Source organism: Schistocerca cancellata, chromosome 3 (genome assembly GCF_023864275.1).
Source record: "Schistocerca cancellata isolate TAMUIC-IGC-003103 chromosome 3, iqSchCanc2.1, whole genome shotgun sequence".
Taxonomy (NCBI): domain Eukaryota; kingdom Metazoa; phylum Arthropoda; class Insecta; order Orthoptera; family Acrididae; genus Schistocerca; species Schistocerca cancellata.
This window is the reverse complement of record NC_064628.1, coordinates 673027818-673053149: the sequence shown is the minus strand read 5'-3', so window position 1 is coordinate 673053149 and position 25332 is coordinate 673027818. Positions and strand designations below refer to the sequence as shown.

Genomic DNA, 25332 nt, shown 5'->3' with positions numbered 1-25332 from the left:
AAATGTATGTTCATCTTTTATGATTTCAGTCATAAGCATAAATTTTTACAGTTGCAAAGCTTTTAAGTATTTAGATGTATCTGTAGGAACAGATAGTTTCCAATCTTGCAGTCATTCATTACATTCTGTAGATCACCTGAAGAAGAAGAACCCTAGGGATATGAATCAGCTTGAGATAAACACTAATAAAAGACAGGAAAATCACAGAAACTTAATCTGTAGGCTACATAATTTCATTAACAATACCCTGTCACTATACTGTTTAAATACAATCTTTGCACCTGTCAGTTAAATTTAGCACAGCAATTTAGGAAGATATCTGCTGCTATGAAGGAAAAAATTTGATTCTCCCTCAGCTCAGTTGTTTTAAATAACTGTAGTTTTTGTTACATTGGTAACTCATCATTTTGACCTAATTGATTGGGATTGTATTTTTGAAAGAAAATAGATTCTTACATTTGTGAATACAAAGGCATGATTAAAATGTTCTGCTGCTAGTTAGGGAATACTCTGCCAATATACTGGTGACATCATTCAAACAGTGGAGATATGAAATGGCCAGTGGATTTGTCACTAACACCATTAAAATATTAGCAAAACAAAAACTGAGAAATTAACAGCAACTTCAGTAACAGTTAGGTAGCCTTTGCATTTTTCGTTGTTTATCTATGATATATATATGTGTAAAAATATTCACTGGAGACTTGTCGGTTACTTAGAGAATGCTTTCGAAATTTACTTCGCAGTTTTAGTTTTTGTGATGAAGAGTGTGTTACATATGATAAAGTGCATACTAAATATTAGTTTGTCACAACAGCCAAGGTTTGGGTGGGGGCAGTATTCCAGTTTAGTTGGAACTCCATCAGAATAGGGTGTTTTGGGTGTGGAATTAGATTATTCACTTCTTGAAATATAATAGAAACTTGAAAATATCAGACCACAGTGGGAAAATACTGTTTCTATCAGGGAAATAAATGTAGTTATGGTATGTGCAGTGTAAAAAAAAGAGAGAGGATAATGACAAATTTGTTGGCTCCTACAATTCACATGCAAACTATCACCATCCAAACTAACCTAGGTCTCAGGATATACATTTCAGTCTTTCATTGCAGCCTTAGCAAAAATATGAAAGGCGTACGAGGGTCTGATACAGAACACAGTCCAAAATTTTGTTCCTCTAGACCACTAATTGCCACTACCCACAAAAACTGAACCAGACAGTATAAACAAAACACATGACTGATACCCAAAATGAAACATACAAACAGAAACATCCCAGATACCACCTACACAACATTTGATGTCATATTCCAAAAAGTACACTGACAGCTCACATTGTTCACTAGGCCCTTATCATGTAACTCTACAAGGAGCACTGCAGGTTGCAGATATTTTCAATTCTTGAATTTGGATAATAGATAATTCGTGGGTTTGCTGATGAAGTATGTTTTTATTTTTCTTAGTAGGGATTCCTCTTTTCTTGCTTTATTTTAGATGGGAACTGAATATCTTTGCCTAGGTTATATAGCTCCTTCCAGAACCCATGATGAAGCAGCAGAGTGTACACAAAAATAATTTTATTTCATTTATTATAACATACATACATCAAATCAATCTGCAAATCAACTTTCAAGGGAAAGTATGGTGTTCGGCATGCATCTCCTCTGTCAACATATGGCTGTTAAACTTAACTGTTCACCCATCAGATAAGCAACACACTCTACAGTATTTTACAAATTGACATACTAAGTAGTTTTATAACATCAAAATTTACCACAAGAAAACCCTATCTCAAGCAACACATCTAGTTCAAAATATCCTCTTCTCAAATGGGAGATTTCAAATATTCCACCCATATATGACACTGCTTGCCACAATATCATTAAAATGCAAAGCCAATACCTAGTATTGAGCACTTGATCCAATAATTATTTGTGTACTTTTGTTCTTGAAAGATCTGCAAAGTAGGAGTAAAAGTACTCAAAAAGTTCAGACGTTGTAATGTTGGGTATCAATAGACTAGTCAGTACAATAAATTTTTAAATTGTGTGGTTGCGATTTTACTTCAAGTGGTAAAAATATTGATTATAATTGGTAGTGACAATAGACTAATGTTTTTTTGTTTATACATGGTCCATTAGGATATTTGTAATACTACATGTATGTATTGTGCGTATGTGTAGTGTAGTGTAGTGTTTGTGTTGTATTATGGTGGTGGTGATGATGATGAGAGACGGGAGAGGGTGAAACCTGGTGCTGACACAGGTTTCTTCTTGCGATTAGTGCCGAAGGGGCTTCCAAGCTTATTGTCCCCATCCGTTGGATGGATCACCATCAACAGTGTCACATGCCCTCACTTCGTGAGACAATGTGGAGAGGTTTGGTATTTAAACCAGGACATTGGCACAAAGTCTGGTGGTCAGGAACTTTCACACCATTACCTCCACTCCCCTTGCTAGCCAAATACTGGGAGAGAAAATTTTTTCCACCACCAAGATTGAAACCAGCTTCCTCCTGGGTCGAGTGCCACCGCACAAGCATGCGTTAGCGACCTCGGCCATGGAGGCGGGTAATAAGACTCATGTGTATGAAAGAAAACAGAGATGTTCCAGATTATTAATTTAGTGCTCTCATGGTTTGTGAGGTAGAGTGCCTTTAATTGATACTCAGATAAAATACATTTATGGATGTAGACTTGCTGCAGATGTTACATGCTCATGCTTATGATGAGGTTTTAACCATTAATCACCTGGTTTTTTTCCCAAAAAACTAACCTGAAATTATTTTATTTCTTTTTTAATTAAAAAAGTTTGTTACTTTAAAAACATTTTGTTGATAGCAATCTCTGTTCACTGTTACAGTTTGGGAAGTACTCGATTCTTCAAAGTAGCTCGAGCAAAATCTCAAGAAGGATTGATTGTTGTGAAAGTATTTGCCATTCATGACCCTACGCTGCCACTACAACAATATAAAGACAGAGTTGAAGATATTCGAAACCAGCTACAAGGTGCTGTTAACTGCATACCTTTTCAGAAAGCTGTGGTAAGTAGATATTTGAGTGTACCCTGCACTCTTCTTTTGAGTAGAACTATGTTATAAAGTAGAAATTATGTGAAACTAAAACCCTTAAATTGCTATATAAGTGGCATCATTCCAAACCATAGGTAAGGATGAGTAGCCTGTGTGGAAGCTGTTTTTACTACTGCCTAGAATCACTCGTTATTAACCACTACTATCATTAGGCAGTACTTGCATTGGGATATAAGAATAAGAATCCCTATGTTCCTGAAGAAGTTTCTGGACGATGCTTGTTTATCAACTCCACACAGAGATTTTAATACAAGCTTGTGTAGAATAAATATTTTCTTGGTCGTAGCTGTATTATTACTCCAGAAGATTGCAGCATAGGGCAGTGTTGAATGAAAGTATGCTAGCAATTCTGTCAGCAGGTTAACAAAATTAGAAGTATTTGTAAGTGTGAAAGAGGCAGAGCTGAGCTTTTTGGTTAATTTATCCACAAGCTGGTGCCACCTCAGTTTATTATCCAGCTGGATACTTAGATACTTCACACATGCAACCTCATGCAGAATGTGCATGTTGGTCTCTATTTCTGGTGCCTGAAAGTAATTTTGATTTATTTGAAATGAATAATATGAATCTTTGTAAGATTAAGTCTTAAACTGTTTGCTGTTAATCTGTTGTAAGGCTGTTCCTTTATCATCTGTACTTAGGTGGCCATGTGGGTATATTTGGGTCCTTTCATCAGTATGCTAGTGCTATCAGCAAGCATCACAATTATTGAAGCATACTCAAATATTGCCGGTCCAGAAAAGGAGCAGGCCAAGCCCCAAACCTTGCAGTATACGATATTTAATGTTGACTCTGATGCGACCATATGTTTTATGTTGTTGCCTCTATTCCTGTAATAGGAATGCCTATAAGATCATATCATTTTCGTTTTCATTTTTATTATTTACACAATCAAAGGCTTTGGCGAGACCATAGGAAATGACAAAGGATAATTTTTCTTGTTTAGTTCTACCAAAACCATGTTTGTGACATCATATATTGCTTTATCAGTAAATAAGCCTTTATGGAAACCAACTTGAGCTGCTGTGAAATAGTTATTTTCAAAAAGATGCTTCATTATTATGTTATAAACTGCCTTCTCAACAGTTTTTGAGAATGCAGGATTACTTGCTTATGGCCACTTTCACAAATGGATTTTACTATTGCACACTTCTGTCTTTCAGGAAATACATATGTACTCACTGACTGCTTACAAAGGTAACAAAGGTAACTTCCAACTTAGTATGAGATTTTAGTACTTTTGTTCAAATATCATCATATTAAGAAGAGTCATTACTTTTCAATGATCTAATGATTTTTGTGGTCTTTGTAGCACATGATTTGGCAAAACTGATGTCAGATGATGTAGTGGGCAATTTTTATCTGTGTGATTGAAGTTACTTATTCTTTGTGTAGCCACTACCATATACGAGGGGCGTTTGAAAAGTCCATTAAAAAATAAGAGCTACTTACGTGTTTGGGGTACACCTTTTTTATTTTTCGACATTGTCTCCTTTTAGACTTACACACTTTGTCCAATGCTGTTCCAATTTGTTGATCCCTTCCAAATAATAGGAATTGTCCAAGTCTGTAAAATAGCTATTAGCTGCTGCAATCACCACCTCGTTTGAATAAAGCATTTGTCCTGCCAGCCATTTCTTCAAATTGGGGAACAAATAGCAGTCCAAGGGAGCCAAGTCTGGAGAATAGGGGGGGGATGTGAAATGAGTTGGAATCATGGTTCCATTAATGTTGGAACCACAACTGCTGAGGTGTGTTGCTGGTGCATTGTGATGGAAAAGGGCTTTTTTGTGGTCCAATCACCGGCATTTTTTTTGCAGCTCAGTTTTCAAATGGTCCAATAACGATGAATAATATGCACCTGTAATAGTTTTACCCTTTTCCAGATAGTCAATGAGGATTATCCCTTGCAAATCCCAAAAGACAGTTGCCAATCCTTTCTGGCCGAAGGAATGGTCTTCGCCTTTTTTGGTGCAGATTCTCCCTTGGTAACCCATTGTTTAGGTTGTTCTATGGTCTCAGTAGCATAGTAATGTACCCATCTTTCATCCACAGTGATGAAACGACACTTTAAGTCTTGCGGATTCTTCCTGAACAGCTACAAATCCTTCCAACACTTCACACGATTCCGTTTTTGGTCAAGTGTGAGCAATTGCGGAACCCATCTTGCAGATAGCTTTCTTACCTCCAAATGTTTATGCAAAATATTATGTACCCATTCATTCGAGATGTCCACAGCACTATCAATCTCACGCACCTTAACTCTTCTGTCATCCATCACCCTATCATTGATTTTATCAATGATTTCTGGAGTGGTAACCTCCACAGGGCATCCAGGACGTTTAGCATCACTTGTGCCCATATGGCCACTCTGAAAATTTTGAAACCACTTGTAAACTGTTCTAATCGAAGCTGCAGAGTCCCCGTAATGTTTATCAAGCTTCTCTTTAGTCTCCTTAGGCATTTTGCCTTTCATTAAGTAATGTTTAATCACCACACGAAATTCTTTTTCATCCATTTTTTGACAATCACTTGACTTTCTTGATTCACATGAATGCCAAACACAAAGAAATAGACCAATATGGCTGAAACTTGGTGTGTGTTCTTTCCAAAGATGCTACTAACTAAATGTGACCTTAATATGCTCCGGTGGTGCCATCTCTCAGACTTTGCACCGACTTTTCAAATGCCTCTCGTAGGTGTGTGTGTGTGTGTGTGTGTGTGTGTATATATTCAAGCTTTCGCAACCAACGGTTGCTTCATCAGGAAAGAGGGAAGGAGGGGGAAAGATGAAAGGATGTGGGTTTTAAGGAAAGGGAGAGGGTAAGGAGTCATTCCAACCCCGGGAGCGGAAAGACTTACCTTAGGGGGAAAAAAGGACAGGTATACACTCGCGCGCGCGCACACACACACACACACACACACACACACACACACACACACACACACACACACACACATATATCTCCATCCGCACATACACAGACACAAGCAGACTGGTTTATGGGACTCTTGACTGAAGTTTTATTTTTATTTTTAGTGTTTTATACAGTACTTACAGGAGACATCCCCTGTGATTAACTGTGCGAGGTGGCACGTTGGTTAACGCACTGGACTTGCATTCAGGGGGGCAATGGTTCAAACCTACATCAAAAATGTCTGCTTGTGTCTGTGTATGTGAAGGATGTGGGTTTTAAGGGAGAGGGTAAGGAGTCATTCCAATCCCGGGAGTGGAAATACTTACCTTAGGGGGAAAAAGGGACAGGTATACACTCGCGCACACACGCACACACACACACACACACACACACACACACACACACACACGTCCTTTCATCTTTCCCTCTCCTTCCCTCTTTCCTGATGTAGCAACCGTGGGTTGGGTTGAAGGGGGAAACCAGATGGCGCTGTGGTTGGCCCGTTAGATGGCGCTGCCATAGGTCAAACGGATATCAACTGTGTTTTTTTTAAATAGGGACCCCCATTTTTTATTACATATTCGTGTAGTACATACAGAAATATGAATGTATTAGTTGGACCACTTTTTTGGCTTTGTGATAGATGGCACTGTAGTAGTCACAAACCTATAAGTACGTGGTGTGACGTAACATTCTGCCAGTGCGGACGGTATTTGCTTCATGATACATTACCCATGTTAAAATGGACCATTTACCAATTGCGGAAAAGGTCGATATCGTGTTGATGTATGGCTATTGTGATCAAAATGCCCAACGGGCATGTGCTATGTATGCTGCTCGGTATCCCGGATGACATCTTCCAAGTGTCCAGACCGTTCGCCGGATAGTTACGTTATTTAAGGAAGCAGGAAGTGTTCAGCCCCATGTGAAATGTCAACCACGACCTGCAACAAATGATGATGCCCAAGTAGGTGTTTTAGCTGCTGTCGCGGCTAATCTGCACATCAGTAGCAGACAAATTGCACGAGAATCAGGAATCTCAAAAACATCAGCGTTGGGAATGCTACATCAACATTGATTGCACCTGTATCATATTTCTATGCACCAGGAATTGCATGGCGACGACTTTGGACGATGACAGATTTTTTGCACGCGTTCTATTTAGCGACGAAGTGTCATTCAACAGCGGTAACATAAGCTGGCATAATATGCACTATTGGGCAATGGAAAATCCACGATGACTGCGACAAGTGGAATATCAGCGACCTTTGCGGGTTAATGTATGGTGCGACATTATGGGAGGAAGGATAACTGGCCCCCATTTTATTGATGGAAATCTAAATGGTGCAATGTATGCTGATTTCCTACGTAATGTTCTACCGATTTTACTACAAGGTTTTTCACTGCATGACAGAATGGCGATGTACTTCCAACATGATGGATGTCCGGCACATAGCTCACATGTGGTTGAAACGGTGGATTGGTTCTAAGAAATGACAAGTTCACAAAGTTACATGTATCACATTGGAACAACTGAAATAAAATGTTCAAACGTACCTATGTTCTGTATTTTAATTTAAAAAACCAACCTGTTACCAACTGTTCATCTAAAATTGTGAGCCGACTGTTCATCTAAAATTGTGACTTTACCCAGACTTCTGTCCACAGATTTGCACAGAAACTGGTGAAGTGATTACTTACAAAAACTAATTCAGGAAAAAAAAAAAAAACTTAACTATTACAGCGCCCTCTATCACAAAGCAAAAAAAGTGGTCCAACTAAAACATTCATATCTCTTTACGTACTACATGGATGTGTAATTAAAAATGGGAGTTCCTATTTTTAAAAAACTGCAGTTGATATCTGTTTGACCTATGGCAGCGCCATCTAGTGGGCCAACCATAGCACCATCTGGTTTCCCCCTTCAAGCTAGACAAGTTTCGTTCTTTGTAGTTTTTTCGTTTGACGCTTATTTCGTGAGATATTTGGCCAGGTCACGATCAATGGACCACCCTGTATATATATTTTCCTATATATACGTGCAGTGTAGAACCGTCACAATAAACAACAATGTGTGCATATTTCCCAATGTACACATACCTTCCCCCTATAACACTTGACTGTTCTCACCTTTTGACAAGTTTCTAGTCATTAGTTTCATTGTTTGTGTACCTGTGTATCTTTGTGTGTATGCTGATGTGTGTTTGTGCAGCCTGATTCTTCGGCCTTCTTATCTGAAGATAAGTTGTAGGTTATTGGAAACCACGCAAACTAGGAAGGACTTCTGTGACAGAATAGATGAATATGGAAAGAGGGAGAAACAGATAGGTTCTCAAACTAGAAGTAAGAAAGGAAAAAAAATAGATGTGGTTGCTAAGATCGACGAAGAGAAAGAAGACAGTCCCAAAGACAGGAAACCCTTCCTACCCCCTTTCCCCTGGACCCCTACCTTGCCGGTACTTGAGTGAGGAGCAGGAGGAGGTATGGTGTTAAATCGTCTCTTACAGAACGGCCATTCCCACCTTCACCTTTGAGGTCCCCGAAGAAAATCTTAGAAACCCTATGGAAACGGCAAATGGTGAAGAATCAGTCACACTTGTTTATGAGGGTTGTTTGAAAGGTGTGATGTGTGTTTTGTGTTTTTCATGATTTATCTGCTAGTGTAAATCATGCTTTTACCTACAATACCCACCCCCTTTCAGAATCGATACAAACCCTCCCCTCTACGTCACTTCTCATAAAAGGTATAAAATATTTTGTACCAAGTATAAAATTATATATATTCCATTATCACATTCATTTAACTAGTCACACAATGTTATATTTTCCACAAATATAATATTCCATTCAGTTTACTAGGAAAATAATACTTCAATGACTTTAACTCGATTATCTTACATTCAGTGTGAGAATGGTATTATCACGAATTTGGAAATTATTTCAAAAGTTACGTGCCAGGTATGGTTACTTAGGATGAAGACTACCAGGCAGCTTTCAAGAAAACCATTTTTTGGTATCATTCATATTAATAGATTTAATGACATTGACTTTACCCAGACTTCTGTCTAGATTGTCAGAAACTGGTGAAGTGATTACTTACAAAGACTAATTCAGGAAAAAAAAAAGAAACTTAACTATATGTGGAGAGTGAGAGAGACTGGCTGGCTAGGCAGATTTAGTCTATCTTACCTCAGGGGTAATGTGCGCACCAGTTCCCATGTCATGTCACCGCGTAGCAAGTCAGAATAAGTTGGGATAAGACAGGACAAGTCATGGGGACAGGTAGGGACACCCCTGGAATAAGCGAGGACAATGTAATCAAAATTTCTAGTGGGCACAACTCTCTAACAACAGAAGATGACACAGTCAAAATCCTAGCGGGCACAACTCTCTAACAACCAAGGATGACGCAGTCAAACACCTAGTGGGCACGACTCTCTAACAACTGAGGATGATGCAGTCACACTCCTAGCGGGCACAACTCTCTAACAACCGAGGATGATGCAGTCACCTACCAGGAGCAGTTTTGGGCGACGTAACAACAATTCCTCGCTGGTATGTTATTCTATTAAACTGTAAGCAGGGGATGATAGAATAGTGTAAGAAGTAGGGGGGAGTGTAAGAAGTTGAGGGAATTCACTGCAGGAAAATTTTATTACAGAAGAAACACTGAAAACAACTTGGGATTCAACGGTTGTCACTCTGCCTGTTAACACCGAACGTTAACGTCGCTGGGGGATATACAACTTTATGTCTTTTACATTGTATTTTCCCTTCTCTGATCCAGTTGTAGGATCTACTAAGAATAAGGCTTTGGGATGTATTACTGTTTGTATTTGGTAAGGTCCTTCATATTTCTGAAAAAACTTTCTCTGTCTTCGGGGCAGAGCTCTGAAGATGTTTTACCAGAACTAGGGCATCGACCTTGTACTGAGGTTAACCCGCATTCTCATTGTGTTTACTCACTCTTTGTTGTGCCTTTTCAACTAAATTTCTGGAAACTATTTCCTGATTAAGATCGTAATCCACAGTAGGCTGTTCGGGCCAATTAAAACATTTAATCAGAGGTTCTTCTACAAAAGTTTGCCTGTTACTTCTAAAGGTGTTAATCCAGTTGATAAATGTGGTAATTCATTTAAAATAAGCTCAAAGTCTTTAATTTTCATCGCCCGTAAAGTATGCTTCTCATGGCAGTAGGTGCGGCATAATTTCCCACTTTCTTTCATAACTCTTTCACGTGGATTCGAGGATGGGTTATAGAGGGATATTAATACTTGACGAATATCTTCCCAAGCTAGAAACTCTTTAAATTCGTTACTGACAAGTTGTGGTCCATTATCTGTGAGAAATCGTTTTGGTTCTCCTACCTCCAGAAAGTACTGTTGCAAACGGTGTTTAACCGTCTGTGTATTTGCACTTTTGATAGGATATAACTTAACATACTTTGACCAGCACTCTGTGATAACCAAAATCTATGTCACTCCTCCCTCTCCTTTAGGAATTGGACCAAAAAAAATCTGCTGCTGTAAGGTCGTGTAACGACTTAGGAATAATTGGATACATTTTGTACTTAACATGAGAGTTACTGTTTTTCACCTTCTGACAGGTTTCACAGGTCCTAATTAAAGATGCTACATTATGTCCTAGCTTCTTAAAATAATAGAACTTATTCATATGAGCTATAAACTTTTTATCCCAAAGTGTCCATATCCTGTATGAACATACCACACAATTTCGTCTTCCATTAACTTCGGAATAGTGTCTTGAAAGGAGATATAAGATGAACATCAACAAAAGCAAAATGAGGATAATGGAATGTGGTCAAATTTAAGTCGGGTGATGCTGAGGGAATTAGATTAGGAAATGAGACACTTAAAGTAGTAAAAGAGTTTTGCTATTTGGGGAGCAAAATAACTGATGATCGTCGAAGTAGACAGGATATAAAATGTAGAGTGCCAATGGCAAGGAAAGCGTTTCTGAAGAAGAGAAATTTGTTAACATCGAGTATAGATTAATTGTCAGGAAGTCATTTCAGAAAGTATTTGTATGGAGTGTAGCCATGTATGGAAGTGAAACATGGACAATAAATAGTTTGGACAAGAAGAGAATAGAAGCTTTCGAAATGTGGTGCTACAGAAGAATGCTAAAGATTAGATGGGTAGATCACATAACTAATGAGGAGGTATTGAATAGGATTGGGGAGAAGAGAAGTTTGTGGCACAACTTGACTAGAAGGAGGGATCGGTTGGTAGGACATGTTCTGAGGCATCAAGGGATCACCAATTTAGTATTGGAGGGCAGCATGGAGGGTAAAAGTCGCAGAGGGAGACCAAGAGATGAATATACTAAGCATATTCAGAAGGATGTAGCTTGTAGTAGGTACTGGGAGATGAGGAAGATTGCACAGGATAGAGTAGCATGGAGAGCTGCATCAAACCAGTCTCAGGACTGAAGACAACAACAACAACAACAACAACAACAACAACAAGTTCGGAATGCATATGCTCCAACGTTGAGATGTTATACTGTCTCTCCAAAAAAATTATGCCCTATAATTTTCCACTTTCCTGCTTGATTGAGAGGTAACGAATTCCTGATACACATAGAAAACATTTCTGTAAAATAGGGATCATGATGGATGTTTTCTGTTATCCTTAGAGCCATTTCTTGTACCCTGGTGTGTGGATATTCTACTGTCATAAAGTTAATTGCAAAAATTATGCCAGGTCCTTCCGTACGTTTAAACTCTTCCATACCTATAGGTAACCTAGTCCGTAATGTGCCAAAGAACGTGATAGAAATGAGTGACACCTCACTCATTGAATCTATAAGTATGTTAACTTCAGAAGTCTCCACGGTTTGTGCTATTATTGGTTGAGGATTATTGGTAGTCAAACTTGGTTCTTTCAGTAACAACAATTTGTTTGTAGGTATTTTGTGCATGAAATTGACATACTTATTATGAACTAGGCCTCCTAGTGTATCCCTACGACCTGGACCCTGGTCCTGGATCCAGATGGCACTATGTTTTCCTCATTATTAGTAATCACTGGTTGGTTACCAAATCGGGGTACGACGTTACCACTTTGTGCTCTTTTATTACTTGGCACAAATTCCTGTGAAGTTACTGGACCTAAATTCGAAGGTAGATGCTTCTTCTGATAATTATCGTTACCATTATTTCTATTGCACTGGTGTACTCTAGCTAAGTTGGCCTCATGTTTTTTTTAAATTATTATTACTATTCCTTTAGTAATTCTGATTTTTGCTTTGATGTACGTTCTCGTTGCGGTCTTTATTTGAGGCATCCAGTGCGTCCACAAAGGACAACTCTTCTACTGTTTTCCACCCACTACATAATATATCTTTCCTTGTGTAAATGGGTAATCGTCTTATTAAAATTCAAACTAACCCTCTACTTCCATTGGCTTATCTAAGTACTTTGCCCATGTTAAATGCCAGTTGAAATACTTTCTCGTTGTACCCCACGTATTATTGTAATACTTCGCGTCCCACAAGTCTGATGTTAATTTTTCCTGGGCACTTGCTGACCAAAACTTCTCTTTAAATTTCTTTTGAAAATCTCTCCAAGAGGAAAAGTTCTCAATGTTTATTGTAACCTACTCTGAGGCTTCCCCTAATAGATACCCCCACAGCAAATTCAATCTTTTTCGAATCCTCCCAGTTCTTGGACAAGGCTTAGTTGAACCTTTTCAAAAAATGGGTAGCATGTACTTCTCTGTCTGGCTTAAACTTAGGGAATTGCCTGGATAATCCAGAATTGGCTCCCCATTGTTAATCGGTCATTACCTCACGAAACAATACTACTTTAGGAGAAGTCACCCTATTATCTATTTTGTCCTGAATAAGTTTGAATTCTTCCCACAGTTCATCCATACCTCTCTTGGTATTACTAAGCTCTCAGAAGATAAAACAGGAGATAGGTTCTAGGACATTTCTCTCGCGGCAACTTTTCGGTCTATCATCTCTTCTACCTGTTGCTCCAGAGTGCTTTATTTATTATGTCTGAGGTTGCTAGTTTCTCTCTAAAGTTTCTTTCCACTTTATCTACTCGAGTGTTAACGCCTGCAATTTGCGATTGGACTATTGGTATTAACTTATCCTGCTTTTCAACATTTTCTTTTAGGGTATGCAACCTCTGCTTTGCAGTATGAAATGTAACATTACATACAATTTGAAATAATCCTAATTTTTCACTCAGTTCAGTTTCTACACTTTTACATTTATCTTCAATATCAAATTCTGGAATCGATCATTCTGTCTCTGATTAAAGTCTGTGAACAGTTGATTTACATGGCTGCTTAAAGATCTAGTTAATTCATCTTTCAAATCTATTTTAAGATTTTCTACTTTAGTAGTTAAAGCGTCAAATTCAGTCTTCAAATTTCCCATACCTTCACCTAAATTACTAAAGTCTGTAATTTGTGAATCTACCTTAGCACTTAACAATCCTAAAGTTTTATTCTGAACATACAATTTATTATTTAATTCAGTATTCACTTTATCGAATTCTTTACTTAAATTAACACTCTGTGCACAGAGTTTTTCACTTAAAGTTGCACTTATTTCATTTCTCAAAGAAGCACCCTGGTCATCTACACTCCTGGAAATGGAAAAAAGAACACATTGACACCGGTGTGTCAGACCCACCATACTTGCTCCGGACACTGCGAGAGGGCTGTACAAGCAATGATCACACGCACGGCACAGCGGACACACCAGGAACCGCGGTGTTGGCCGTCGAATGGCGCTAGCTGCGCAGCATTTGTGCACCGCCGCCGTCAGTGTCAGCCAGTTTGCCGTGGCATACGGAGCTCCATCGCAGTCTGTAGCATGCCGCGACAGCGTGGACGTGAACCGTATGTGCAGTTGACGGACTTTGAGCGAGGGCGTATAGTGGGCATGCGGGAGGCCGGGTGGACGTACCGCCGAATTGCTCAACACGCGGGGCGTGAGGTCTCCACAGTACATCGATGTTGTCGCCAGTGGTCGGCGGAAGGTGCACGTGCCCGTCGACCTGGGACAGGACCGCGGCGACGCACGGATGCACGCCAAGACCATAGGATCCTACGCAGTGCCGTAGGGGACCGCACCGCCACTTCCCAGCAAATTAGGGACACTGTTGCTCCTGGGGTATCGGCGAGGACCATTCGCAACCGTCTCCATGAAGCTGGGCTACGGTCCCGCACACCGTTAGGCCGTCTTCCGCTCACGCCCCAACATCGTGCAGCCCGCCTCCAGTGGTGTCGCGACAGGCGTGAATGGAGGGACGAATGGAGACGTGTCGTCTTCAGCGATGAGAGTCGCTTCTGCCTTGGTGCCAATGATGGTCGTATGCGTGTTTGGCGCCGTGCAGGTGAGCGCCACAATCAGGACTGCATACGACCGAGGCACACAGGGCCAACACCCGGCATCGTGGTGTGGGGAGCGATCTCCTACACTGGCCGTACACCACTGGTGATCGTCGAGGGGACACTGAATAGTGCACGGTACATCCAAACCGTCATCGAACCCATCGTTCTACCATTCCTAGACCGGCAAGGGAACTTGCTGTTCCAACAGGACAATGCACGTCCGCATGTATCCCGTGCCACCCAACGTGCTCTAGAAGGTGTAAGTCAACTACCCTGACTAGCAAGATCTCCGGATCTGTCCCCCATTGAGCATGTTTGGGACTGGGTGAAGCGTCGTCTCACGCGGTCTGCATGTCCAGCACGAACGCTGGTCCAACTGAGGCGCCAGGTGGAAATGGCATGGCAAGCCGTTCCACAAGACTACATCCAGCATCTCTACGATCGTCTCCATGGGAGAATAGCAGCCTGCATTGCTGCGAAAGGTGGATATACACTGTACTAGTGCCGACATTGTGCATGCTCTGTTGCCTGTGTCTATGTGCCTGTGGTTCTGTCAGTGTGATCATGTGATGTATCTGACCCCAGGAATGTGTCAATAAAGTTTCCCCTTCCTGGGACAATGAATTCACGGTGTTCTTATTTCAATTTCCAGGAGTGTATTTTATCATTTAATTGAGTATTTACTCAGTCTAATTTAAGACTTAGTTCCTTTCTTAAAGAAGCATTTTGGGCATTAATCAAGCCTCATTCTTCCCTTAGTTCCTTTTTTAAAGAAGCATTTTGGGCATTCATTAAGCCTAGTTCTTTACTTTGTGCATCTAATCTAGAATTTGATTGTAAACTCTGAGTTGTGATGAGATTCGCTAACTCAGACCAGTCAGGTCCCTCTCTAGTAATTCTCATAGCCACTGCTGGTTCAGAAGTCTCTTCAGTTGGCTGTATGTTTTTCATGGTTTTATCAACTTTAGATCTAGTAATCGTGGAGAAAAAAAAAAACTGAGTATTATGCACTACACTAATACAGTCTAATGAACGGTTTCTTCAACTTCATACTTGAACAGTTATTGTTTTTCACTCACCTGGCGTAGAGTTTTAGGCTGCAACGGTGAGCAGGTGTGAAATCAGCACTGATGAACAGTAACTGGTGCTGCTGGTGTTGGTTGCTGGTTTCCGCGCTGGCGTCGGTGAGCTGATTTAGAATCAGCACCGGTTAGCAGCAACTGGTGCCGGTGGTGTCAGATGTTGTCTCTGCGCCTACGTCCCTGCGATGCATGTGAGAGCTATACACTTCCCACACCAGATCTTCTTAGTTGAATTATTCTCGTCTTATCTCTTCTTAGTCTAATACTTTGAGGTCTTCTTTCTGTTCTTTTAATGTTATTACTTTCATACATCTTTCACTCTGTTGCAGTCACAAATTTTTTCATTTGATTTTTGGACTTAATCCGAATACGCAATACAGTCTTCTTGTCTAGTTATACTTGGTTGCTATGGCAACACATCATATCTTCTGCTTTGATTTCCTCTCAAAATTCCCGTTTTCTTGAGTCCTTTTCACTGGTTGCCACGTACTAACGCTTTAGGCGACCCAAAGCAATGTGAAGTTGGATTGCAAAATTCGCACCTCTCTCACATCAGCTGACTTACTTGATCTGCACAGCCAATCTTCTTCTCTGGATTGCTGGCTCTGTCGACCTCCAAAACCTTCTTCTCTGAAGAATAATGCTGGTTACAGGAATTTATAAGACTCTCTTTCTACGTTTGAAATAATTTAGTACTTGAAGAATAATTTTAGTTCAATCTTGGTATATTTCAACCTCCACCAATAACATATTCACCATTTCTCACACTAATATTCGAATTTTTACAAGTCAACCTATTCGTCTCATGTTAGACTCGATAAAATACATCTGCAATAAAATTGGTTTAACAACCACATAATTTATGAACACACCTTGCCTCTGGAGAGTCCAAGACGTGAATTACTTAAAAGTCTGTATTCAGTTGTTCATTTTTCTTTAACAATAATCAGTCTCTAAAACAGAAAAGAATACTACATAATTACTCCTTGCTCTTTCATCATGGCTTTTGTGGCGCTAGTGTCAAACACTTATCAGTGTTATTCGACCCCCACCCTTACAGTCTTCTCATAACAAACTTCCAACCTGCACACGGAAACAGGTAGTGCAGTAGATACGTTTCCACTCTCCCACTTATATTTAAAATATTGTGTGTTCGAGATGGTAGAAGGACGAGTGGTTCTAGAAGTTACGTGGAAATTCTCGAAGCACTACAATATTTATGACATAATGCTTTTCCATTGTATTCTGTCCTGTTTGTCTTGTAAGTTAGTCTGAAACTTTTTGATTGGGTCTTTATTTATGTGTTTAATGTTATTGTCAGCCAAAAACTTCTCAGTTCTCTCTACATATTCATTTTCATTTATAATTGCTAATGTATTACCTTTATCCACATTAATGATCATGATATTTCCCCCTTTTAGTTTCAAATTTAATTGATCATGTCATAAAGATTTTCAGAAGCATAGCTTTTTTTAATCTTTATAAAGTCAATTTATAGACAGATACCACCATATATGTGCTGAATCAGTTATGCCAAACAATGTTTATGCTGCACAATGGGACTGGTGTGGCAACAACGAGACCAACCCAGTAGCAGAGTTGATCCATGCACTATGTGTGTTCCTGAACCACGAAAAATAATGCCCTCTGGTGGGATACTTGCAAAAGAAGCACACTAGTGTGCAAGACTGAAGAAACTGTATCTGAGATGTGAACTGCAAGTTTCTCCCAATTCTAGTTTTGGTTTTGTACACCAACTATATTTTTAAAATTTTCTTTTATCTTTGTAACTGTTTTGTTTTAGCACAGCACTGACATGATCGTCTTGGTGTACCATGTATGAAGGATGGTACCTCATAATCGCTTGCCTGTACTCCTGTATAATTTCTGACTTTGTAATGTATGTACATTAAAGACCTATGGAAGCTGTGCACAGTACGCAGAAGTAACTGGTGTACACACTTGTATATTTAAAATATGTGTGTTTCAGATTAGTTGTGTAAGATCAAACGTTGCATATCTTTTATTTGTTTTAACAGATTTGAAGATAATCAAAATTTGAATGAAATTGGTAATCATTATTGACTCATTTCCATAAGTGCCTTCTGGTAGTCAACCTAGACCAAGTTTCAGTCCTTGAGAGGCACAGGTTTACAAGTAACCAAAGGGAGAGCTGGGAATCTGCCAGACAATGTGTTGATTCCAAAAGAATCCAGTGGATAGTGGGAATGTTTCAGCAGTTCAAGTTACTAGGCCAAGATGGTTATCTTCATTCCGAAGCCTGGGAGAAGTGATCCTACCAAGGCTGAGGGTATGAGACCGACTGGTCTGTTGTCCTGTCTTCGTAAGAAATTAGAAAAACTGGATAATGTACACTTTTGGAAAAAGAGGTTAACCGGGGTTCCCCTGCATTTAAATAAACGTGCACATCCACCAAGCAAATCATGTGAAACAGCATTTCACCAACTTATTGGGAAGGTGGAAAAAGCACTACATTTGCAGAAAAGTACTTTGTGCACCTTCCTGGATATCGAAGGCACTTTTAGCTATTTGACCTTCGAATCCGTGATTAAAGCTGCAGAATGGCATAGTACGAGACCACTGCATGCATGTAGATTAAGACCATGTTGATTTCAGAAAGGCAGAAGCCACCATGATGAATAAAATAATATTGATCAACATCACCAGTGTGTGTTCAAAAAGAGGGGGTTTGTCCCCATTACTGTGGAACCTAGTTGTGAATGGACTCTTTAAAGAGCTAATTACTAGAGACTACTTATGCTAAGGATACCCAGACAACTTAGTCATAGTAATACTTGGCAAATTTACTACTATTGTTAGGAGAATATGTGCATTGAACAGTGTGTGAAACTGGTGAAAGGAACAGGATCTGAGGGCCAGCGCCAAGAAAATTGGTGTAGTAACATTTATGAGGAAGTGTATCCAACAATGTGCTAGAATCATAAGCTTCTTGATGAAACTCTACCTGTAGAGAGGGCAGTGAAGTATCTAAGGGTAACCCTGGATGCGAAATTATCATGGACCGCTCACATAAGGAATACTTGGTCCAAGGTGAAAGATACTCTTATGAGTACTAGAAGGGTCTATGGAAAATACTGGAGTCCAAACCCCAAGAGTATGCACTAGGTGTGTACAAATGCAGTAAGACCTGTGATGTTCAAACAAATTTCAGTCTTGCAGCTGGTCATTGTTGAATTCATAGCATGATATTTCGACTGTGCACCTGCCAGTCATCATAAGGTGAGCCATCAAAGACTGACGAAGAGTTGCTTTGTTCCACCCTGTATAGTGTAGGGCGAGTATTCCACGTATGTGTCAAAATTCAAGTTGACAGACAGACCACACTTCCCAGTGGCAGCGCCCTCACTAGTGGAACTGTGCGACTCAGCTGTCCTCTATGTTACCACTCGCCTGAGCCATTTGCATATCTATAGTCTTCGATTACAACAAATTGTGGAGATTATGGGGTTCCACACAGTCCAACTGGTAGTCATTATTGTGGTTCATCAGATTTTCCACCAGACATATTTTCACAAATTCATTAATAATGGAGTCCAAAAAAGATGTTTCTGTGGTCAGAATCACAGTTCTATCACACTCCATTGAGTGTCCAGTGGAAATAAAGTGTTCAGTGATAGCAGACTTGCTTGGTTGCAGAAGGGGAGTGCAACATTGATTCTTAGTGCAGCGTTCTTTCACCATGCGTGCAGTCTGTCCTATGTAAGCCATACCACACTGACAAGGTATTTTGTTAACTCCACAATAGCAAGGTCTGCAATCTTAGTTGGTAGGTCACTTTCACTTGAAATTTACAAGGATTCTTGCCATTTTAAATGAAATGTTGCTCACAAAAGGAACAAAAGCTAAAGATTTTGCCAGCGTGTTCTCCTCTTGATCCACTTCCTGGTAATTTGCTGGGTGGAATATCCATTTTTTTCATTGTCGTTAGGTGGGTGAACTCTTTAGGCAAACTATATAGATCTGAGATTGTGTGAGCTCTGTGTACAAGTGTTTTAAGCATGCCCATAGTTTGCAATGGATGATGACAACTTGACACTTGCAAATACAAGTCAGTATGAGTGGGCATAAGACAAACAGAATGCCCCTGAGAGCCATCATTCTTTCATCTAACCAAGACATCAAGACATCCAAGAAACACAGACAATCATCTTTCTTTATTTCCCTAATAAGCTGAATGATGTTATGAATGGAGTTGAGATGGTGGTGAAACTCCATTAATTTATCTTCTCCTTTAGGCCATACTATGAAAGTATTGTCTACACACCCTCAAAATACATGTTGTTTAACGGCAGCTGATTCAAGCGGTCTCTCCTCGGAATCTCCCATAAAAAGTTGGCCACCAAGGGAGACATAGGGCTGCACATGGCGACACCATCAGTTTGTTCAAAATATTCTTGTTTAAGCATAAAATAGGTTTAGGATAGAGTATGCTAAAAAAAAAACAGTGATGTCCACCTGGAACTTTTTACCAATTAGTGAAGGCTGACAAAGGTGACGAACCATGATAGTGGCAACCAGTTGGACACTACATTGAACCCTATCACCTCCACCATTTGTTCTAATCGAAGATGACAGAGTAGGCTAGTGGCCTTGATGACTGGTAACACAGAGGACAACTTAGTTCTATGGTTTGACCAGCGAGAGTGCTGCTGTGACAAAGTGAGGTCCATCTGTCAACTTGCATTTTGATACATGCACGAAATACTTCCACCGCGCTCTGTAGGGCGACATAGAGCAAGTCTTCTCAGTCTTGGATGGATCACCTGAAGATAACTGGCAGGCGCCCAGTCGAAATACCATGCAATGAAGTCAGTGATCACAGGCTTCAAGCCCAAATTTATCTGAACATTCAGTTCGCCTGGAAAATTTTAAAATTCACATAAGATCTGTGATAATTTATGGCAGTGCACTAAGGTGAAACAAAGTAAAACAGAAGGTGGTTACTAAAAAGCATGGCTACGGGCAGAGATTGGTCTATTTAGTCATAACTGGCAGGATTAGCCGCACACCTACTACTGGAATGGGGACCATGCTGGGTGTGCCTCTGTTACACCAGTGGCTGAAAATGGAGGCAGTAGTAGGAGCATACAGGCTAAAAACTGGAAATAACCAGATATCTTTAGGGTATCCAGAAAGCCGCACCAAAACACTGATGTGGTAAATATAGGAATGATAGGGGAAAAAGCTGGCTTACTATACAGTAGGTTCCAGCTGCGTCAATAAATCTTTCAACGTAACAATTGAAAGTAGGAAGCAGTGGAAGAGCAAATCATGATACTGTGCAGGAGACATAATGTGTATTACTGACATGTCAAAAATCTTAGTTTTACATTTATTCAGATAGCTAAGCAGTTCTGAAATCTCTATCAGCCCCCGCAACAAGACCAAATGCTGTTGCAGAATGCCACAAAGCCCTTGTGAGGCTAGGGGAAAGCAACAGGATAAACCTGCTGTAGGCCACTGGTCACTCAGGACAGATGTGATGACTCATTTATTGGACTATAACTTGTCCTAACAATCAGTAATGCATTGATTAAATCAGAACTATAAAACTGATTCAGTAGGCAGCATTTAGAATAGTGAACTATCATACAAAAACAAAAAAAAAGGAGACCCTAGGTTTTGTCTGTGTGGTGAGGGTGATGAAAGTGCATCATATCTAATCTTTCAGTGCAAACTGTAGGAGATGAAAAGACACAGAATACATGGATCATCAAGTCCGGAAGAAGTTGTGTCTAATAAAGGACCTCCTACTACTCTTTAATGGTACTGGTTGACTTTACTACTATCATAGGAAGTGAAACCTCACAATAAATCTATTTCAGTGTGAGCAATAGTGAACTGGGGCCACTGTTGCTTTTATATCCCTGTTCAGATCAAGACAAATGCAGTAAAAATATTAGACTAATAATCGGCTGCCACTTCACACCATTTCAGTGTTTCATAAATAATACGTTATTGTGTAGATGTCCGCCCCCGGTAGCTGAGTGATCTGTGTGATGGATTGTCAATCCACTGGGCCCAGGTTCGATTCCCGGCTGGGTCGGAGAATTTTCTCCACCCAGGGACTGGGTGTTCTGTTGTCCTCATCATCATCCTATCATCTTCATCGACTGCAGGTCACCGATCACCGAAGTGGTGTCAAATTGAAAGACCGGCACCCGGCGGACGGTCTGCCTGACGGGGGGCCCTAGTCATATGGTTAAATTAAAAAATGGTGTAGATGTTTGCTGTATGTTGTAATATAAATTTAAGTGGACATTTTGCACATCATTACCTTCCAATGTTCTGTTTGTGTTGCAGTTAACAGATAAAGCAGCTTTCCTTATGCGAGAGTATGTAAAATATAGTCTGTATGATCGGATAAGCACAAGACCCTTCCTCACAGCTATTGAGAAGAAATGGATTGCATTTCAACTTCTTTATGCTCTTCATCAGTGCCACAAAGTTGGAGTAAGTATTGCGTGTGAAGCATTGCCATATTTGATGACATACGGATTACATTGCCAAACAGTTATCCTGAAATGCTATGAATATTACATGTAAATGTGATTCTCATATTGACTGCCTGTGTTCTGATTACATTACTGATATGATTGTGCATAGGTACTACACCATTATTGATCTTCATAATTGTATCACCATTAAAAGCTGTGGAACATAATTTACCATGCTGTTAACTCTACAAAAGATTGTATAGTATAAGAAATGATTAGGGCATCCTGCTACGTGTAACTGTGGAAAATCTAACAAATATAACAGCTGCAGTATTCTTTATTGGAACACTTGTAGGCCACAATTGGAGAGTGTGAAATGTTTCTCTGAGAAGCTTTTTCTTTTGCTTGACAATGTACTTGACTGCAGGTAACTCAAATAGAATGAAACAGCATTTTCAGAGTGGGGAATAGTCACTACAGATGTACCAACTGTTCTTGTTATCATACGATCTTCAGTCATATGTCCAGGGTACTGAAAAAGGAAGTACTACAGAGTGTCCCACATAAAGCCGGTATGCCTCACACCTGAGAGTCAAGTAACAATGAACTAACTAACAAAGAATTGATAATAGTAATGTTAAAAACCATGTAGTTACCTGTAGTAGTCATGGGCATCCAGGCAAAGCTGACTTTGTGTGATGATGTAACCAGCAACATGCTATAATTCTGCAGGCACAATGTTGTTAATTTCTCTGGTAATTTTCTGTTTAAGATCATCTATTTGTGAGGATTTTCAGCATACACTTTGCTTTTTAATGTGCCCCATACTTAAAAAGTCTGAGGACCTTGGGGGCCAGAGGCCTCTACTGACAAGTCTGTCTTCAGGGAGCCCATTGGTGATGTGGTCCATGCTTTGGTTGAATGTGTGAATGGTTGTTCCATCATATCTGTCACTGTTTAAGGTGTGATTGAAAAATGTGGGGCCAATAATGTGCATGCCGAGCAACACATACCAAACACATATCTTCTCTTAATGGGGAGGTTCTTCATGCAGAATATTTGGGTTGCCCTGTGACCAGTATCTGTGATTCAGGGAGTTTACATAACTTGACAAATGAAACCAGGCCTCATCTGAAATGAAGTAAAGCAAGGGGTCCAGGTAACCATTTGCAATTGATGTTAACAGCCAGTTACAATAACGAACTTCTTTTTTTCCTGGTTCTCAAATTTAACTCTTGCACCACACTCACACAATGTATGAGGTACAGCAATCTGCTGTGATAACCTCCTTACTGACTTGTGGGGAATGTCCATGTGAATTCTGTCTATAGTTTCAGGGGACCTCATGGTTGTCTATTCCTCTGCACATTCTGTACAGATTGTACAGCCCTCCAGATCTTGAATAGTGCTGGTTGTGGTGAGATTCCTACCAGGATACTTCGCTTGAAACGTTTTGTTATATTCCTTGATAGAGCTTGTCCTTATGTAACACTCCACAGTATCAGTTCGTTATTCTAGTGCAAACTGCCCCACTGCTGTAGCAACTCACTATGAGCTTCTCACAACAACTGATGCATTAAACTTTCTGGTCAAATGCAGTATAGCCAACTTTCGAGACAGCATTGCCATTTCACAAGCAGTTCGATTAGAGATGATTAACTGATACGTGATGCGTACTGGTTTTATGTGGGGGCACCCTTTATTAATGTGACTACTTGTTGTTAGACCGTCAGCAAGAGTGCACTGCGAGTTCCTGCTACTAATAAGGTGAGTACACTGTTCGCTTGTTACATATTTTTACAAGCTACAAACAGGAGTGACTTATTTTCAGTTATCTGTGTAGTTACTAGTTTATTTTTGTAACTTCTTGGGTGTTCGAGTGCTTACTAGGCACAACCTTGTATTTCAATAACAGTGTAGTGTACAGTACCACCGTTGCTATCGACCCTCGTATCGTACAGGCTTTTGTTTGTTTGGTTAGAACAGCTCAGTGTCAGTTAGACCATCAGTGAGAGAGCACTTTGATTTCCCACTGCTAATAAGACGAGTACACTGTTCGTTTGTTATATATTTTTACGAGCAAGTTGGCGACCCTTCGCTCACAGCTCCAGGCTGCGTGGCTTCTGTCACACGACTGTACGCTGCTGCCAAGGGGCGTCACTGTGGGGGTCAAACGCGGGGATGCGAGGGATGTTGAGCACGTCCGACATGTCCTCCAATCGGTCCACTGCTGTGACCGAGTCGGGTACTGCCTGCACTGAGATTGACCCTTCACCCATGGTTGAGTGGGAGATCATTCCAAAGTGTGGCAGGCAGTGAAAAACATTCCGAGGGGCCAAACGTAGGGCCTCCCCGGTATGTTTGATGAACAGGTTTCGGGCGGCTGATGCTGTGTCTGAGCCGGATGCAGCTGTCCACCCTGTTCCAGAGGAAGCTTCTCAGCCCACAAAGTCTGGGCATTCACAGAGGGTGGGTTTGCTGGCAGTTGGGAGCTCCAACATTAGGCACGCAATGGGGCCCCTTAGGAACAAGGCTGCCAAGGAGGGTAAGGAAGCCAGTGTGCACTCCGTGTGCATTCTGGGAGGAGTCATTCCACATGTGGAAAGGGTGCTTGCTTCCGGATGCTATGAAGAGTACAGGGTGCAGACAACTGTGGGTGGTGGCTCATGTCAGTACCAACGATGTGTGTCGCTTTGGATTGGACCAGATTCTGTCTGGTTTCGGGTGGCTAGCGGAAATGGTAAAGACTGCCAGTCTTGCTTCTGAGATTAAGACGGAGCTCACCATCTGTAGCATCATCGATAGAACCGACTGTGGTCCTTTGCTGTAGAGCTGAGTGGAGGGTCTGAGTCAGAGGCTCAGGCAGATCTGTAACCGTGTAGGCTGCAGATTCCTTGACTTGCACCATCCAGTGGTAGGTTTTCAGGTTCCGCTTAATAGGTGAGGAGGCCACTACACACAGGAGGCGGCTACATGGGCAGCAGGGGCTATGTGGAAGAGACTGGGCAGTTTTTCAGGGAACCACAGAAGGGGTGTCCGTCTAAAAGTGGGCAGGTAAAACATAGTAAGGTAGTTGTAGAAACAATTTGTATTGTAGGTGTAAATTGTCATAGCTGTCCGGAGTGAGATTTTCACTCTGCAGCGGAGTGTGTGCTGATATGAAACTTTCCTGGCAGGTTAAAACTGTGTGCCCGACCGAGACTCAAACTCGGGACCTTTGCCTTTCGCGGGCAAGTGCTCTACCATCTGAGCTACCGAAGCACGACTCACGCCCAGCCCTCACAACTTTACTTCTGCCAGTATCTCGTCTCCTACCTTCCAAACTTTACACAAGTTCTTCTGCGAACCTTGCAGAACTAGTACTCCTGAAAGAAAGGATACTGTGGAG

At 40.6% G+C, this 25332-nt stretch overlaps 1 protein-coding gene across 1 annotated transcript in view; it reads left to right on the top strand.

The window, feature by feature from the left end:
* Positions 1–25332, top strand: part of LOC126175644 (phosphoinositide 3-kinase regulatory subunit 4) — a 189732-nt gene that overhangs the window by 1739 nt on the left and 162661 nt on the right. Inside the window, exons 2-3 of the mRNA XM_049922534.1 lie at positions 2862–3042; positions 21811–21960. Of these exons, the coding sequence (XP_049778491.1) occupies positions 2862–3042; positions 21811–21960 (331 nt within the window). The remainder of the gene's footprint in view (positions 1–2861; positions 3043–21810; positions 21961–25332) is intronic.